Genomic DNA, 20,512 nt, shown 5'->3' with positions numbered 1-20,512 from the left:
TCAAAAAATGAGTAAATTTGGGGGTGTGTAATTATTTTTTTTTTTAAATTAATCCGAATATCCTTTATGAAAACAAGGTCTTCACATGAATTTTACAGTAAAACAATGACTGCAATTGATAAATATTAATTATGGTACCTTTTCTCTTTGCACTTCTAGTCCTTATCTTAAATTTTTTTAAAAATTCACATGTAAAAAAAAATATCAATGAAGTATGATTTTGACATTTGTTTTTTACCATTTTTGTGAAATAATTGATACCCATTAATGTATTTGTATGCCACATTCCATTTTGGGAAGATATTTCACGGCTTTACTTATGTCTATCGAGATCAACAAGCTTTTGGCATCTCAAGGTCTAAAGACTTCTAGTTTCCGGCAAAGAAATCTGTCTACGATGCAATGGTCCTCAGGGGTTTTATATGTCAATTTTAGGAAAAAAATGTTAGTGATATAATGGCGATGGTCTGTCTGCATTGTGTGCGGAGATTCAAGCAAAAATCAATTTGTGATACTCTTTACGTTAAACTAAGGATGTATATACATGATTATAGAAGAGGTAGGAATCTTTGAAGTTTTTTTCTCAATGTTAGCTATAAATAAGTAGGCAGAACTAATTAAGCAGACTTTAATTTTGTAGATAAATCGTTTAAGAAACATTTACACAGTTGAATTACTGAGAGGTATTGATGACAATTTAATTATCTGTACAAAAGATTTCACAAGTCCTTTGTAAACCATAATTTTCATTTTCATTGTATAGAAAAATCTTTTCTCGCCTTTCATCTTAGAAACAGAAATTATTGTTATAAAATTATAGTTTCTAATTTTAAAAAATGGATCGTAATTTTAAGATTTGCAGTCAGTGAATTCTATGAGTAGATGATTCATATGCCTACCTTCATGATAGATATAAAAAATTACTAAATGTTTTAGAATATTTTTTTTAAATCAATAAACTAGTAATAAATAAATTCATAAGTACATATCATCAATAACAATTGTCATTAAGATCATTTCAACTGAATTTTGTGGTCTTTTCGTTCGATATAAATATATTATGATCAGCCAAAAAAAAAAACAACGAACAAAATCCCCCCTCTCTCTCTCTCTCTCTTAGCATTCTATTAATGCTGAGCAAACATGTCAAAGGCTTAGTTTGTAACTTAAATCCTTTAAGAGGTTGTGCAGGAAGGTAATCGATAGATTGTCTTTTTCCTGGTGATTTATACTGTTGCTTTCTCAAGAATGTGACAAATACATGAAACGTGTAAGATCTACAATTCTGTTGGAAGAAAATGTATCTTAATTACTGCCCAACATCTTAGAGTTTCAGAGAAAGTATAATATTTGAGAGAGTAATATTCTGAAGACTGTGATTACACTTTGACTGTATTACACTGTCGTAAACAAATACGTGTACTTTGAACGGGGAAACCGATATGACAGAATACATTTTTGATGTGTCAATAAATAATTGATTTCAATATTCATAGTGTTTTCCAATGTTTTGCCAGCAATAGTATATAATTTAAGCTGTTCATTCACTTAATTTCAGTAATTAACCCTCCCTTTCTTTAAAATTATATTAGAATTATTAAAAAACAATGTTAAGTTCAGGACTCGGACTTAAAAGACTAAAGTCTTATAGAAAAGATGAAGTGATTTTTACTGTTTAAACATATACTCTTTAAAGCTTGCTCATCGATTTCCTCTGGGGTGATTGCTGTGCGATAAAAACTATGCTCTAATTACCGCTTCCAACTGTCAAATATTATGCAAGCCCGATTGATATTGATGGAACAATTAGTTGCGTTTCCCTGCTCAGCGGAAAGCCCGTACCTCGATTCCTCAAGTTTGCAAAGTGAATTACGATGAACTGATGAACTGTGATCGATGGCAAAATAGAAAACATCTTCTCTTCGCTTATTCTCTTAATGACTATTTCTTTGTATTGATCCGTAAACATTTATCTGACAGCTAAGCCGTCACTAAGGGAAAATAGAGGCTAATTGGACTCGAACATTGTGTCCATATATTCGGAATTCTATTGTAATTCAAAAAGTTTGTTTGCTTGAAGAAATTTACTTCGGTAGTCTATTACTATGTCCTCAGAGAGAGAGAGAGAGAGAGAGAGAGAGAGGATGCCTTAATATGCTCTTATAAATATGTCTGATACATATTTCACATACACAATTTATAAACATATTAATATGTATCGTTCGCAGTGAGAACTATATAACTCATTGGCTTAAACTTTATATAAAACTTGCTAAAGGAAAAAATCTATACTTTTATTCATTTTTTACTCACTTTTATTCAATAAACGTGACGATATTTTTTTAATGTGTAACTTCTTTGTCTCTCTGAACTAGTACCACAAGCTTCAAGAAGCCCTTCTGTTGCAGTCAAAATTCTTTCTTATCATTTCTGTAACAGGAACAATCGAAATTGGGGAGGCGCCATTGTATCTGGTCACATTGTAGAATGTCCACTCTTAATGGAAGGCGTCATGGCAAGTGATCACTGTAAATTATCGTCTCTCAATTGAAGGCGCCATGGCAACTTGTCACTTTGTGGATTGTCCACTCTCAATTGGAAGTGTCATGGCATTGGTCACTTTGTAGATTCTTCACTCTTAATTTGAGGCGTCATGACTTCTGATCACTTTTCAGATTTCAAACTCTCAACTGAAAGCGTCATGGCATCTGGTCACTTTTTTAGATCCTTCGCTCTCAATTTGAGCCGTCAAGACATCTGGTCACATTGTAGATTTCCCACTCTCAACTGAAGGCGTCATGGCATCTGGTCACTTTATAGATTGTTCGCTCTCAATGGGAGGCGTCATGACAATTGGTCACTTCCTTATCTTTAATTTGAGAATGATTTGTAGTATGAATGAAATATGGAGATAACGTACAGTATTCAAGCTCAAAGTCCATAAAAGCAGTACAGATCGGGAGCATAGCAAACATGGACCTCCAAAAACATCAGAGGTGGGATCAGGCGCCATGAAGGAGTGAGGATCCCCTGCCGACCGGTCACACCCGCCATGTGCTCCTTATCATTCTGCATTCTCTCTTTATTACAATGAACACTTTGCATACAATTGTTCAGTGTTTTCTTATAAATGATTTTTTTTTATTCTAAATGCCCAGTTTTGTTGGAGTTGATTTGTTAATGTATTTCTTTAAAAAAAATACTTTTTGATTACTTCATGTCTAAAAATTAAATTCTAATAAAATTATGTGTATAAATAGTCCAAAAATAATTCCATAAACCATAAATAGCAAAGAGGAAGTGTAAAAAGATTCTATGTACAAGGCCCTTTCTCATTAAGCAGTAATATACTATTCTGTTTGATTCTGTAAGAATAACACGAAAGGTTAATTAATTTATGGCCATGAAATACATTATCACGAAACTCTGACATTTACGTTAGCTTTTCTTATAAGTCGTAAGGTTATTTACGAGTGATGCATCAAGAAACTGTAAGAATAATAGAGTATACTTCAAAGTGTAAAAAAAATTGATTTTTTGATACATTCTATGAAGATTTATTTCTCTATGAAACTTAAATGTAACTTTGATTCTTGGTATTCTTTTGCCGATACTTTATTGTGGGGAGTTTTGGGCTGTGTTACCATGATTTGATAACCATTTCGATAATTTTTTTTTTAATTCGACAGTAACGGTGTCTTTTCGTTATAATAAAAGAAAGTAATGTGAGGATGGCTGAAAGATATCAAATTTGATGTGTCAATGAAAATACTTTTGCTTTGCAACATATATATATATATATATATATATATATATATATATATATATATATATATATATATATATATATATATATATATATATATATATATATGATTACAATTCTGTTTTCTTTTGTTTTCAGGAAGAATCCTTGAAACTTCTTAAATTTTAAAAAGAATATGTAAGGTTGATTAATTTAAATAATTGTCAACATTTGAAAACATAGTACATGATGATATTTTGAAAGATTCTATGGCTTTACTTCGCTTGGACTCCATAAGTAAATTGTTAACGTTGATATCGCACTGAAATGTAAGATTTGAATTTTCTCTGTACGGTGTGCATTAGCGAGAAAAATATATATTTTATTGTCTCCGAAGGTTAAAACTTTAAAACATACATATTTATTTAATGCTCTTTTCTTTGAGACTTTTCAAGAAGCTTTAATACGGTCTCTCGTATTTTATACATAAATAACAATTAGAAATTATTATGGTCAAAAGGATTTTGCTTTTTTGTCGCGCCATAAAATATATCCACAGTGAATTTGTTACGGCTGATAATGGGGGAAACAGCGGGATTATAGCGTTCCCTCTATGTCTCTGTAAGTGTTGAGCAAAAATCAATTCCAGTTTATCATCCTGAGAATATGAGACATTTACTGAGATTGTTTCAGCTAACACGTGTCCAGGGCCTAGGGTTGTAGGGTTACTGATGTGAGGCCTCGTCTGGAATGGCTTAGCATCACTCTCTTTTGCCGAGATTATGGTGTGAAAGTGGATCGTAGCGATAAGATTTTATTTTGTCGTATATTTTGGTACTGATTAATGGACGTCAAAGCTTGAAAAGTAAGTACGTATTGAGCTTTGTATTGTGTGGAATTTTCAGGTCTGGGTTTAGCATTAATTTTTATCTTCAAATGGGAAAGTGAGCCCATCTATCAGAAAGAATTTAGTGTCAGCTACATTGACGTATAATTTGTTTTCAACTGAAAAAAAGACATAATCAGCATTGAAACTTTTGTTTAAAACGCTTATACAATACCTTATGTTTCATACGTGTCATAAAGAAGAGTCGTTTCTTTCTGTATTTACAATTTATAGCCCCTTTCCATTCTTATTTATTTTCCTTACTCTATTGTTTAGGTTTACCATTGACATTTCCATGTTTATTTTCTTCACTATGAGTTCTTGACACTTGATCATTCAGTCATTTTGGGAATTAATAATTAATTATCTTTTACATAACTATATCTTAATTCTAAAAAAGTTTATTCACTTTTATACAGAAATGAACTAAATACAGGCATTTTAAAAGCGCATTGTATTATACTTTATTGCATTTAAAAAAGTTTGATACATTTGGTTTATCACTTTATCACTTAGATCCAAATTATGTGCCAAATTATTATGTTATAGAAAAAGAGCTGTAGTATAATGGATAACCTATTAGAAAATCTAATTTTCTTAACGAAATCTTAATACCTTAAAGGAAATTTCTATTAATTTTTCCTAGGTGAAGAAAGGCTTTAGGTATAAATGGGTGCCTTTACGAAAGTGTTTTAAGGTTCATGATCTCTCATTACATGTTGCTTTAATGCCTATTATTTTCCAAGAGAAATGTATTTTATAAGTAAAATGAGACCAAGTTTAGCAAAGCTTTCGGGGCAAAACTAGACAAAAAAGGTCATTTCAGTCTGACAATTTATAAAGAAATAGTGAAATATTGAGATAACGAACAGCAATCAAGCTCAAAAGTCCATTGAAATGATACAGATCGGAAGCAGAGCAAACAGAAACCTCTAAAAACATCAGGATTGGTGGGCACACATTTATGCCATCATAGTTAAAAGTTACCTTTCTTATTCGAGCATGAATGTACATCAATACCTCTTTTTTTAAAACAAGGGTATATCCATCCTCTAGATGTTATATCATAAATGACACTTGATAGTTCTTCCTTGATGATTTTGGTTCTCCAAAGATCAATACATGAGTGGATTTAAGGTTGAGCCCTTGAAATCATTAGTTGAAGTAATGAGATTTCATAAAGGAGACTGGCTGATGCTGTCATTTCTAAAAACAATACTTGATTTAAATTACACAGTTCCGCCAGCACATGATGAGAATGAGGATTTATTATGTTTTGCACACAGAGGGATGACTAGTACTGAGGGTTTTCCTTTTCAGGATTTATTTCTATTTCTCGTTTTACATTATACTTTTTTTAGGTTGACGATTTCCATTTACATAATGAATGGCAAAAACTTTTTCAATGCCTCTATGTTCACTGATCATTTTACGTAAATTTTCAGCAATTATAACGAATATCATAAAAGAAATTACTCCCGATGATCCATAAAAATCAAATCTCTTGTCACTTCAACCATATTCATTAAGCGTTATTTTAATACAATCTGGTATTACCCGCGTGGCGCAGTGGTTAGATCGTTCGCTCTAGAGTCGCGGAGCAAGGAGTTGATCCTTACGTCGTGGGTTCTAATCCCACTGCGGGACGTGGAGACTGGTCCCTCGGATGAGACCGTTAAAACCGAGTACTCGTATCGCAGTAGGTGCTGGCACGAAAAAGATCCCTCACTTCTCAATGGCCCTGAGTGCCGAGTATAGGTCAAAATCTGTAGCCCTCCAGCGGTGGCGTCTCCATATGAATGAAAAATTCTCGAGAGGGACGTTAAACAACAAACAAACAAAATACAATCTGGTTGTATAATCAAAGTTCACTTAATATATGCTTGTAAAAAAGTATGTCGCTTTTTTTTAAATGTGCATAAAGATCTATTGTGCTTCATCTTTTAGCTTATTGTGTATTATTTCACAGTGACAGGAAACAAGTAGGCACCACCAGTCGCAAGGAAAATAATATTACGATAATTCAAAATTTTTTCCGTATATCTTCTATTTTTCAGTATCAATCTATTCATCTAACACTTCTCGATAATTGATTTTGCTTCCTCTATCTCACAAAAAGTATCAGTACTACATGTATCTGTTGGAAATCACATTTTACTCGCGCGAACTTTATTTTTCGTGTAATTACGCGAGATCGTCTGCTCGGAAAATTTCGTTCTTACACATAATTTACATATAATTGAATTATTAAGGATCATATACAATAATATATAAATTTACTGAAAATTTTGTTTCGATTACAAATTTCAAATCAAATGATTATCTGACGAAAATAAGATGTCGCGAAAAATTGGTGATATGAAGTATATATCCCGATAATTCCTAGTGCTGTTGAGAGTTCTTTTACCTTCTTTATGACTTTAATTTTTGTTTACCCTTTGATCTTTTAATAATTCTCCGTGTACCCCTTATTTCTTGACAATTCTGTCTCATAAATATTCTCTATATCTCAATTTTGTTATTTAATACTAAGCTATTCTGGAATCTCGTTTAATAAATAACGAATAGTTGTCAGATATTGCACATGAAAAGGCTTAAGAGTGCATGTCAACATGATAACATTACTGGACGAAAATAATACTGACTAACATTATCAGCAACAACAGTAATATTATCAGTAAATATCAGTATTTATCAGGATGAACAGTAGAGTATCAATAATTATCAACCATTATCAGTGAAATGGGATTCTCAGCACTTATTTCGTCCAATAATGTAAATACGTTTTGCTTAAGAATATTTGCAGTGTAATGTTGAGCACGTGACATTTTTCCAATTATTTTTAAAATTAGATTCATTACATACCGTTTTAATGCAGGAAAATTAAGGGGTATGGGTGGGGGGATTGGGAGGTTAAAATTCCTCAAAGATATTAAAGTATATATTAGTTTATTCCAGTGGAAAGTAACTAGAAAAATATTACCGCCTCCATATTTAATGCGATATCAGATGTTAATGCAACATGATAATCCTTTTTTAAAATGCACAATTTTATTTTTAAAAAGGATTTGGGAGCTTTTTAAATAATTTATTAAGAAGGGATATCAGATATACCGAAGAATCAGAAATTTTCAGCGATATTTAAATTTGCCCTTATTTGCAGGAGTGTTGAGGTTGCTACAATGTAGAATTGAATATCGCTAACAATTCATTCAGCATCAAACGATCTCTTTCCTGACATTAAAAAATCGCTAAAGTTACTTCTGAGCAAAAATATTTACTGGTTTTTAAGACAAATCGCTAAATTTGCGTCTCGCTTAAATGTCCACATGCGGTATATTTTATTAGTGCATTTCAGCAGCACTAAATCTAAAAAGATTTTGGAACAAAACAATAATTTTAATATTGACGTCATATAGTTTACTTTGATGTGTCGTCATCTTGATTTGCTGATCCATGCATTTATAGGCAGCCTCAGCATACCACCTTTCTCTCCGTTTATATATTTATAAGTAAAACAATAAAATATCTAGTCCTGCATTCTTTTCAATATTTTAAATTTTCAAAATGTTTGACAAGCAGTTCAGATCTGCCTTAGACGTATTTAAATATAGAAATAACAATAGATTTTGTCAGTAGGAACAGTTTGCTATTTACTTTACAAAGTTTTTTTTAACATTCTCTCTTCCGACAAAGACAAAGCTGGTTTATAGAACACCCTAATATTTATGTGGTACAGTATGAGAATGTCCAAGCACTTTTTCTTGACAAAAGGAAAAGATAAAGAAGCGAAGTATATTTGAAAACGTCAAACTTATAGATTTAGTGAAATATTCATGAAGATAATGATTCATCTAGCTCTACGTAAAACATCAAATCAATGACAGATTAACACTTCGGTGGAAGATGATAGCGTAGGAAAAAAGATCCAGATATAATTATAAAACATTTCATAAGAACCCAATGGTCGAAACAGTAGATGAAGTAATCCAATTAAAAGAAAGCGACAACCATGATAATGATATCAAATTGTGGGCTTAATAAAATTCAGCTCCAACATCGAAAGTGGCGTTCCCACGGCGACGCCAGCGTCGATCAATTTCTCTCCTCAAAATCAAATTAACGTAAAATGACATAAAAGTGACATCTTTTTTTTCCTAATAAGAAACAGTTTCTTTACACTTTATCATTAACACGGTCCAATTATGCCTTGGTTTTGATTCTGAAATTGTCCTCTTCTGGTCTAAAGAACATTTTTTGTTACAATGGATTTTAGGATTAAGCAAGTGTATTTTTATTCAGTTTTTATTAATAAATACTTAATCTTTTAAATTATATTTAAACATTTTGTGATTGTTAAGTAAAATTTTTGGATATTTTTTTTTATTTTCATGAATTCAAATCTATGACTATCGCTTTATTTGCCTGCTTTATACCACAACACTTAAAACTGATTTATGAAATTATAAGCTTGTGGTTATCCGAGTACAATTGCTAAGGGGGGACAACAAAACTTACACAGATATCTACATTGAAACCTTAATCATCAGATAATATTTACAATTTTAGAAAAAGGGCCTTTTAGGTTTCCTTGCTAATTATTATTAAATTGTTTACATTTTTACTAAGACCTATTCAGCCAAATTGGAAACAGCGTATCGTACTAATTGATTAAAATTTATAAGTCATTCACTCTCAAAATACGACTATGGAATATCCTTGCGTTCAACCAAATAGGGACTTGAAGTTATAGCTTTTACGTAAGGTTTCTTTGCATCCTATATGGTTGTTTTAATGGCCAATATTTTGTGACTATGTGCTTTGTAAAGCCTATGAATCATTCATGTAGCAATAACCTTTGAACACAATGTTGTAACTTCAATAAAGATACAAGCTATAAATACTTATTTATCAAATTTCTGGCGACAATTGATAAGTTGGAAATGACGTCTGGATCACGCCTTATATTGGTACATAAAGAATTACATCAGAGCAAAAACAAGTGCCACTGAATAATCTTGTGTACAAAGTATCTGGAGACTTGATGCATTTTATGATAATACATGTACATTGTTTCATATGTTTTATTAACTTTCCTCTGTAACAGAATTAAAACTACATTAAAACTAGAATCCTTATTATGCAGACATATAAATCTTTCAATTGACTATGAAAGAGTTTTTTTTTTTTTTTTTTTTTTTTTTTTTTTTTTTTTTTTTTTAAATTCAAATGCGGTCAGCGAGATATAAGAAAATGCGGGGTACTAATGTCAACAGTTTTTTTTTTTTTTTTGGGGGGGGGGGGAGGGTGTATCTTAGAAGAAACATAAATTGAATAGATAGTGATTATAATCTGTCTTTCCAGTTGTTTAGAATGAAATATATGGAGATAACGAACAGTATTCAAGCTCAAAAACCCATTAAACAATATAAAATAGGAAAAGAGCAAACAAGGACCTCTAAAACATCAGAGGTTATGTAATTATAGAAGTCATTTCAAGAGGAACTTTTTAAAATCATGTTTATTTTTTTTTTTTTTTTTTGTTTTGTTGTATTGTTTTAAGTAGAGTGGAAATATAAATCTAGTTTCTTTCAAATCAAGAAAAAAATGTTCTGAAGAGTCCCAAATGAGTTCTATCAAAGCAAGTGCTTGGTTTGGAAAATCGATTGTTGCTCTGTGAAGTAATGTGTCATCATCTAGTAAGATGTTATTCTCTATCAGGTTTTGCTTTCATTATCACATTTAATTCTTTCGAGGATGGTTTGATTCCGAACAGAGTTCAGTTTTTGTTGCTATTACTTTAAGGGTTTTCTCTTCTTTGACGTCATTCAAAAAAAGATGTGCTTTATAAGTCATCCAAAACTAAGTCTACTTTTTTCTTTATATCGTCTTCTTGCGTAAATTAGAAATATTCAAAGATACAAAATGTCATGAGAATATCATATTGTATTTTCTTTGATTAAATTTAATTTCTCTATCGTTTCTGAAGATGTATTTTCAGAATAATTGTAGCCAAATGTGGACACCATATTTTAACACATTTCAAGGTGCAAAAATAATTAAGGTTGAGAAAAGAAAAGTACGTAGATCCTTTAGGTTTACTTGGTTAATAAGACACCAGAAATTTACTCTCAGAGAGTATATTAAGTCTTAGAGGATAAATATGTACACTTTTGGGTATGACGTACAATGTAATTCTCATAACCAATATCTTTCATGCAAAAATGTAAAAGTTCTAGTTATGACCACTGACATATGCTCAGAATGCTTTAAACTTTTAATGTTTACATTTGAGACCTCTTACCATGCCATGCTTTACTGTAACGCTAATTAATTCCTTACGTCATCTAGGGGGAATTCCCCTGGGTATGGTGCTGGAATCGTGTCCTTGTTTGTATTAGGGCTGCTCTGAGTGAGTAACAGTATAAGGACAGTTTCCTGTTAAATTCATCGACATGAAATAAATCAGCATTTAAAACCGGGAGCATATATGATCGGCAATATACACCATGCATTGACCAATGCTAAATATAATGGTAATGCAAGGCATGAGTTGAAATCGAAGCGTAATGCTAGTAATGTGTAATGCCAAAAACCTGCATTACATGTAAATACAAAGTTATGCATTATTTTCTCAAATCGTGTGTAATGCTGGCATAATAAGGCATGCAATGTATTATTTTATGTTCCTCACTTTCCTTAATTAAAAAATGAATTCAAATGGTCATGGATATCATTGTTGATATTAAAAGATTTAAAATAATAAAACAAAGATTAACCTATTTCACTTATTAAATCTTTAAAATCTGTATACAATATTCAAATACACTTTCATTTTTATGATATTTTGTTTTGTGTATGGTTGCTCTAAATTATCATACATTTCATTAAATTACAACCACTATATATTTAATTTTTCATACATATTTTAAATAAGCTTTATTTGCAAAGAAGATTCCATAGCCTTTAAAAAAAAACCTTAAAAATAAATTCCACTAAGGGTAACACTAATGAAAGATTCGTTATGCACTGATGATAACCACCTTGTGAATAAAGTCACTGTGTCAAAGCACACAATGTATCTAGCATAATTAAAGAATTTGTGTTGTGTGGTGGTGGTGTTGGAGGGGGGATGGTTAATGAGTACGTGCGTGCGTTTTGGAAGTTACCCTAGACATAATTCATATCGGGATCAATATGCTTTTTTGCAAGGAGGTCCTCAAAACTGCGGTGCAATTTTTTCATTAACTACAAGATCTAACGTCTATTGTTTTATAAAAGAATCGAAAATAGTTCGGTTGAGGGTTAAAGATCCTGAAAACTGTCTTTTACTTGACCGAGAAAGGAACACGAAAGATTGCAAATTATACATTATTTTATGTTATTATAAATACAAATGTTTCTTCTTAAGAATAAACAAAAGAAATATGTTATTTACAGTGTAATAATTCCAATCTTAATTTTATTTATTGATTTCCTGTGTTTTGATTGGACGAGAACAAATTCAAGAAAAAGTTTACACATCGAAAAACTCTCAGTCAGAACTACTTTCTTGACCTAGCTTTTATTGTAAATAAAAAAATGAAACAAATCGTTACTTCTATTCTGTGTTTTACTTAAATAATTACAGAAACTTGAAATTAAATAAAGACAAAAATGACGGCATACAGGACTGATAGAAGGGAATATTATGTGTATGTCATTGTCAGATCACGAGTGTGAATTTTAAATCTCTGAAGTCATATTCATGACGTTCCTAATAGGCCTACAAAACAAATCAGCTCATTTCTCGGTAGCGCTGTGATGGGAAAGAGAAACGTACCTTAGACTCTTGCCTTATTAGCATCAAATTCATTTTCTACATCCTATATTCTGTCCCGTCTTTGAACAAACCAGAGCAAATCAAGGTTGTCGTCGGTCTGCTACTTTCGTTTTAGAGCGTCTGTAACATGGTCAAGGACGAATTCTTTTGAAGTCTACTTGTATTTACGATATTTGTTGACTTAAACAATATTCGAAGAATTTTTATAAGCTTATCTTATTAAATGTTTGACAATTAAAGTTGAACTTTATCGACGTTCATCTCGATTGCAATTCAATTCCACATCGCGGCATAAAGTATTCCTACGCTGTACAGAAATAACAGATTGTATGGAGGCTTCAAAGAGAAATAATTTAAAAACTGCGTAAATGGAATTATATGAATTCAACGTTCTTTTTTCAGAATTTATCGATGTGTAAACTCATGCCTTTGTACTCACAAACTATACATAAAAGTGCTTCGCACTTTTATTCAGTTTGTGAGTACAAAGGCATGATTTTACACATCGATAAGTTCTGAAAAAAGAACGTTTAATCCTATAATAAATACTTTTACTATATAATCACATTTTCATCTACATGCACTACATTTAGTTTTTGTGGGTGGAGATTTATAAGAACAATTACACTTCTGTTTTTAAAAACTCAAAAAGTAACGGTAACGATAATGCATTACTTACTAGAGAAATGGTAATATAATGCATTACTTTAAAAAAAAGTAATAATTATGTAATTCAATACCCAAATTATAGATGATATCATAATGGTAACATAATTCATTACTTTACGATGTTAATCTCCCCAATTCTTGTACAAACCAATTTTGTTCAATGCTAGTTTTTGAGAAATCTGTTTCTCCAGCCCAATAAAAGTATACATATATATTTTTTACTCTAATGTTGAAATCTACCTAAATACTTTCAGTACGGATATATTCACAATCTAAATGCTAGAAATACTATGCTAAATTTCATGCAAAAAAATATGCTAAGAATCTTGAACATCGATATTATTTTAGTGGTAGAGGCTTAATCAAATAAGAGCATCAGTATAATTAATTCAAAATAAAGAGCTTGGTAAATGATCTGTCATAATGTATTCTTTTCATAAAGTTTAGAATGTGATAAAAGATTTTGTAACTTTTTCAACATTTTTATGCTCCATTACAAGTAAAATACGTTATGTCAACAAAACAATATCTACATGTATATGCAGTTTATTGATAATCATCCAAACTGTAAAAATTCTAGAGTATTGATAAAAATAACTCCATGATCATAATTTACACGTAATTGTACTTCTATGAGAGTAAAACAATGATTTTCCTTAAATCTGAAGGAATGTAATTACATCAGGTTTTATTTGCGATCCATATGGCTTTTTAAATAGCTAATACACAGGTAAAATTGCAACGTATGTTTAACATATGTTGAACATACGTTTAACATATGTTCTGAAACATATGTTCGCCATAAAAAATGAGCAACATATGTTTAACATATGTTTATGAACATGTGTTGATCATATGTTCAACATATGTTGCTCATATGTTTTGTATGAACATATGATTAACATATGTTTGTGTTCATATGTTTTTCATATGTTAAACATATGTTAATTTTATTTCTTACTAACATTTATTATTTAATTATTTTGTATTTCTTTGGATTGCAAAGTTAACTAAATAGTACTCTTGTCCTTTAACATAGATCTTGTCCTTTAATCACTTAATAATAAGAAATCAAAGAACACAATCTCAAGCATTAATCTTGTGTTTATTTTTTCAAATTGTTTACATAATTCTGACTTTATTTCCCTGACAGTGACTGTATTGCTTCTGAAATGATAAATAAAAAATAATACAAATTAAGAAGTCCAAATTTCATGTCAATTACATGTATAATTAATAAATATATACTGGTTTTAGTTAGCACAAAGAGTAATTACTTTGAGCACTTACAAATTTTTTCTAGGCTTGTTCTTTGTTTTCTTCCATTTTACAACCCCTTGGAACCTCATCATAGGATTTGAAATTGTCACATATTAAGGTACTGGGTGGCACTACAGTGGAGTCTCCAATTTTAAGGTTCTGTTGATTAATACAGGTTCTCTGAAATACAAATTAAACTCTACATGTAATTTAAGTTCATACACTGAAGATATTTGTCATGTGCAAACAAATGCATACCCCATTCTCCTAAACAGTTATGATATGAGTTAAAACTAATTTCATAAAACATTTTATGGTGTTGTGTAACACCATATAATGTTATGTCAAAAACAATTTCACTCTTGGAAAATATGCTTAATAACAAGAGGCCCATGGGCCGCATCGCTCACCTGAGTAACTTTGGCCATGCTGTTCTTTACCAGATTTCCCCCTTGTAATACACATTGTGGCCCCGCCCTACCCCTGGGGGTCATGATTTGAACAATTTAGAATCTACACAATCTCAGGATCCTTCCACATAAGTTTCAGCTTTTTTGGCCCAGTGGTTCTTCTTCAGATTTTTTAATGACCCAACCCTATTTTTGTCTTTTCTTGATTATCTCCCCTTGTAAGGGGACTTGTCCCTTTATTCTAATAATTGAAACTCCCCTTCACCCAAGAATACTTTGTTCCAAGTTTGGTTAAAATTGGCCCAGTGGTTCTTGAGAAGAAGTTGAAAATGTGAAAAGTTTACAGACGGACGGACGGACAACGGGTGATCAGAAAAGCTCACTTGAGCCTTCAGCTCAGGTGAGCTAATGAAATCATAAAAAATACAATTAGTTTCTCTACATGTATACAAATGAATTTGTGTCATGGTGCGGTACTTTTTCTTTTGATGTTAGCCATACTTTAAATCAGATAGAAAACCTTTGGCTGAATTCCAACGTACTATAACTTCTAGGGGGTGCAGCTTAGCCGTACAATAACTTCCAATGTACTGTACAATAACTTCCAAAGATACTTTTGAATTTTTTTTTCTTCAATTTCTGTAAGCATATACAACCTATCCAGAGGAAAAATGAGAAACCTCACAAAATTCACCCCCCCCCCTTTCGATCTGAAAATGCAAACGTGAAAATCATTTTCATGAGGATTACATGTAAACTCATTAGTTAACTAATTTAAACAAATATTTTAAAAATACACAGACTTTCTTGAAATACATGTATTCAAATTAAAACAGATAACTGAAATCTAACAATATCGAAAACGCGCAGTTCGATGATTCCCTTAACAGCAACTGTTTTCTGAGTTCTTTGAGTTACATGCAAACTGATACATGTTCGTATATACTTGTATCTGGACTATTTCACACTACATTCCATAATTTTGATACCTGTGGCTACAGTACTTGACTCGGATCTCGGCGGGACATGCAAGCGTATCCCTAGTAACAGTAATGTAGCGGGTCATAGTGCGGGCGGATCCAGGTTTCCAGTATTGTGCCTGTATTTGTTATGGTTTTTGAAATATTCATACTGCTTAAATTAATCCATCAAATACAATTTCACACTCGTTTAACATTGCTTGATTTTTCAATGCAACCATCTCCTTCGTACTTTCTGCTTTGTTTGAACACCGGGCCTGTTCACTTACGATGGACCTAGGCCTATGTACAATAAATCCCTTACAAACGAAAGAAAGTACTATAAATATAACTTGGAATGTTGAAATAGTATAATATACCAATATTAAATGGATAATCAGATACAAATGTATGTTTGGATAACAGGCAGAAAAATAGACATTTTGTTTCCAGTATATCCAAAAACTTTGTTTGGAAGAAAATAACAAAGCTTGTAATACAGGGTGTACTTACCTATTCTGAAGCAAGCCTAGGGTCATGGTGTTCTTCCATGTTATTCATAGCAGGGAGGGGAGCCTATAAAAATTATAAATAAATATTCATACAGTAAATATTTTCTAATCAAATTACAATTAAAACTTAAAAGAAACTTCAAAAGAGAGTGACTACAAGTCTCTAGTTTCTCTAGTGTTCAAAAAATTCTATGTCAATTAATACATGACTAAGTAATAAATTAGCTGATGCACTTATAAATACATTTACACTATTATCTTGAATGCCAGATAAGGCTGAAATTAATAATCTTTCAGATATTCTATAGTTTAAAAGCCAGCAAGTTCTATCCATATCCATATCTTCAATATTTTAGCCAAAAAAAAAAAAGAGAGTTAAAATTTTGATAAAGCAAAACAGTGTAGAATTAAGAAGCAAAAAGAAATTTCTCAAAAAAATATTTTGTTATTAAAGATTCATTACTCATATGCACCCTGTAATTACTGTGATTATTATTTACATGTATTTATTTTCACCTGTATTGTGATCGTGCAATCTTCAGTCAAATCAGCTTTGGGTTGAATCGTCAGTCTTAAAAGCTTTGGGTTCTTTCAATAAAAACGACACTCTGACACTGAACTCCAGTTGCTTAATACATAATAAAAACAAACATTTTCCATTAATAATTTGATAAAAGAGCCGAGTGAATAACCATCTTAGCAAAGGCTACATACAAACTGCAATGCAAGATTTCTACTTTCACTTTCATCAAGATCGTACATAAATACACAAACGTAACTATCGACAAAATGAAAACAAATCTGACAAATTAGTAATGCTAAATGGTTTTTACATTCGTCGAAAAAAAATCCAAAATAATGTAGCATGTAGGCCTCGATAAGATCACTAGGTGTATCGTCCTTTTACGAACTGCATTAATTACAACTACATTTAGATGTTATGCAAGTCAAGTCACGAGAGTACTAGAAGTTCGTATGAATCTGTAACCGTAAAGAAATTCTCTCAACACCATGAACTAAATTATAAAAAACATAACTGATAGCATTTACTTGTTTCCAACACCCAACACTTCTGCTGCAGCAGTGACGTCAAAAATGACGTACGTATACTTTCATCCGATAAAAACCAAAACCGGTCCGGAAATAAAATGTGGAATGATTTTAATTTCACTCATAAAATCCAAACAAAACGGGGTAAAATACAAATTTATGAATTCTTGATAAATTTGATTTGGGGAATACCATGTTCAAGAGGACAATTTGAATTTGAAGAAAGGAGGGGGGGGGGGCTGAATTTGGAGAAACGAGTGGGGGAGGGGGGTGCAGGGTAACAGAGTAGGTAACCCTCCCCCTTTTTTATATAAGCTTCTACAAGAAATGATCATTCTTTTGAATAAATGTATTCTAATTGATCTTGATACATGTTATTGAAATTAATTTTTTAATATGCAGTCTACTTGCATTGGCGGATCCAGAAGGGGGGGGGGGGGTCCGGGGGTTGGTACGGGCTTGAAGTTCCTATGGTGTTATTCTATACATGAGTGTTACGGGCACCGACCTGGACTCCCCCCTTTCAAAATTTGCTGGATCTGCCCTGACATGTTAAAATATATATAACATTTAACTCGTGTTTTTCATATTAGGCTTAATATTAAATTATTGCTGGTTCACTGATTAACATTAAATTAATTAACATATTTTTTATATTGTTAAATTAGAATAAAATTAATTCAAATAACGATAACATTAATTTAATATTAAATGAAATAAATGTGAAAAGGCTATTGGTTATTATATAATGTTCAGTATGAATTTTATGTGAAACTCAAAACATATGTTGAACATATGTTTGGAACAACCATATGTTTAAAATATGTTCAACATACGTTAAACATATAGTTACCACAAACATATGTTCAACATATGTTTTGAGTCTGCTATATGTTCAACATATATTTTAAACATATGTTCAACATATATTTTAAACATATGTTCAACATACTGTCGAAAATTCATATGGTCAACATATGTTCAACATATGTTCAACATATGTTACTCGAAACATATGTTGAACATACGTTGCAATTTTACCTGTGTAATTCTACTGCTATTGCTGCTTTTCAAAGCTATATGAATATTTAATCATTCATGTAGTGCTGGCATTCGAAAAAAAAAACAGTAGTTAAACTTCAATAAAGATGAAGCTATATCTAATTTACCCATTTTTGAGGACATTTGATAACTTTGAAATGCCTTTTGATTTTGAAGTTTGTAGGTAAATGAAGAGTTACAAAAGCAGCTTAGCAAGTAAAGTAATATTTCTGGAAATAGACTCGGAAATTGATTCATTAACATGACTGTACACTGTTGTACTTTTTATTAAATTTCCTTTGAAATAACATGTAAAGGTAATTTACAATGATCATGCTTAGAGTCCAATTAAACGATTAAGATTGTGAGCAGAGCGAACATGGACCTCAGAAATTATCAGAGGGGGTTGGATGCTATGAAGAAGTAAGCATCACCTGTCTTCCAGTCACATCCGCTGTGAGCCCCTTCTCATGATCAGTTAAATCCGTGGACAATTCAGTATTCATATAACATTGTTATCCCTTATAAATATCCTACTATATATTTATTACCAATAAAAAGTCCTCGGGCAAAACTTTCACCTTTAAGTCCAACAAATCATATGTTGCCCTCATACCCCTCAATAACTGTATAATAATGATTAACAATTATATGAAAAATGGCAGTCAACATTTGACGTAGACCATAATTGCAAACAAGGGTATGGTATCGACCGTAGAATTTGAAGAAAATAAACTGACTTTAAATATGATAGTTCGACCCTTGTATCAACAACTTATTTAACAGTACCCTGCCTCTTTTTTAAAAAAAAATCTCCTAGAATATGCTCTTGCTTATTGAATAAATATATATAGGGCAAGTTGACGATAGAAAAGTTGAAATAATCACGATCATCAGATAATTTAGTTTGTGATCAGTGTCTTTCTCAAGTAAATATCCTTATAAAAACAGATGCTTCAGGCTCTGTGTTGTCTTATTTCGATTTCAGTGGAATATACAGAATCAATGTATGAATTGAAATAAAAATTGTTAATACCCTCTGCATAAAACCACCGAAAATTCTAAATATCGAATTGAAGGCCTAAGCAAGAGACTCCCTCTTTTAATATTTAATGTGTTTAATAAATCTACTTCATAATAATCTAAAACAAGTCTTCTACTAAAGGGGTACAATTAGTTTCTATGGAAATTCCAACAGACATGGTCTCAAAAGGCTACATTAATATTGTCAATTAGGAACTGTTTGATATCAACAACCGGTCAGGGTAACCTAGTGATAGGGCGTTAGGTTCGTGATTGGGAGGCAAGGTTCGATTTTCGTCCGCCGCCTAAGTCAAACCTAAGACGTCTACATAGGCACTGACTGTTACTTCGCCAAGCGCCCGGCATTGGAAGTGAAAGTCATGGGTCTTTTGGATGAGACCTTGACAAACGAAGTCCTTGTCACGGTAGGCGTTAGCACGATAAAGAACCCTCGCTGTTCAAAGGCCCTGAGTGCCGAGTATAAATTTAAAGCCCTTCACCGGCATGATTTCTCTATATGAATGATACGTTCTCAAATAGGACGTAAGACAACATCGGTCAATCAAGTGATATCAACTCAGAGTACCTGTGTGGAGAATCAGAATGGTTTGCAGCAAATTTCATAGATTACTTATGATAAATATGAAAAATTTTAATATCCATTTTAATTGAAAAGCTGTTTTCTATTATTAATAAAACTCCGGTCTGTAAATTATTTAGGAAAATAGTTGTATAAATATTGAAAAAGCATACGTTTCGATGTGATCGATCTTAGCAAATTTTTTGATTTCAAAATTTTCTAAAATTCATCGATTATTTTTTAGCCTTCATATTAAATTCTAAAAGCTTCTCGAATATGTTATTGTACTGTACTGTTGACATTTCTCTTTCTCTGCTGTAAATATTTAAATGAAAGCAAAAAACAAAGACGCTTAGTAGATTATTTACTAAATTCTGCTGTGCATCCTTATTTGTAAGACATTTTATGCAGTTTTGGAATCCAGTAAAGGTATTGCTATTCAAATTGAACTTCGTTGTTGGAGAAATTGAATATAATTAAAACTTACACATAAACTTTTGAAGAGTCTCTTCCTTAAACTGGGAAGTTTTGAAGAGTCTCTTCCTTAAACTAGGA

The 20,512-nt window shown here is 31.6% G+C and overlaps 1 protein-coding gene across 2 annotated transcripts in view; it reads left to right on the top strand.

Moving 5' to 3' along the window:
* The first annotated feature begins 463 nt into the window (after positions 1 to 463).
* The window catches only part of LOC133201502 (suppressor of lurcher protein 1-like), a 61,146-nt gene continuing 41,097 nt past the window's right edge, over positions 464 to 20,512 (top strand). Inside the window, exon 1 of one of the 2 annotated variants that reach the window (XM_061337298.1) lies at positions 464 to 559. In XM_061337298.1, coding sequence (XP_061193282.1) covers positions 545 to 559 — 15 coding nt within the window. In that variant the 5' untranslated portion in view covers positions 464 to 544. Of the gene's footprint in view, positions 560 to 4,347; positions 4,611 to 20,512 lie in introns of those variants that run through there. The other variant, XM_061337299.1, reaches the window with a different exon arrangement.

Source organism: Saccostrea echinata, unplaced genomic scaffold (assembly GCF_033153115.1).
Source record: "Saccostrea echinata isolate AGI-Se365-2 ecotype Australia unplaced genomic scaffold, CSIRO_AGI_Sech_v1 ptg000044l, whole genome shotgun sequence".
In the NCBI taxonomy this organism is placed as follows: Eukaryota; Metazoa; Mollusca; class Bivalvia; order Ostreida; family Ostreidae; genus Saccostrea; species Saccostrea echinata.
Note: the sequence above shows the minus strand (reverse complement) of the source record. Positions and strands in the feature narration are given on the sequence as shown.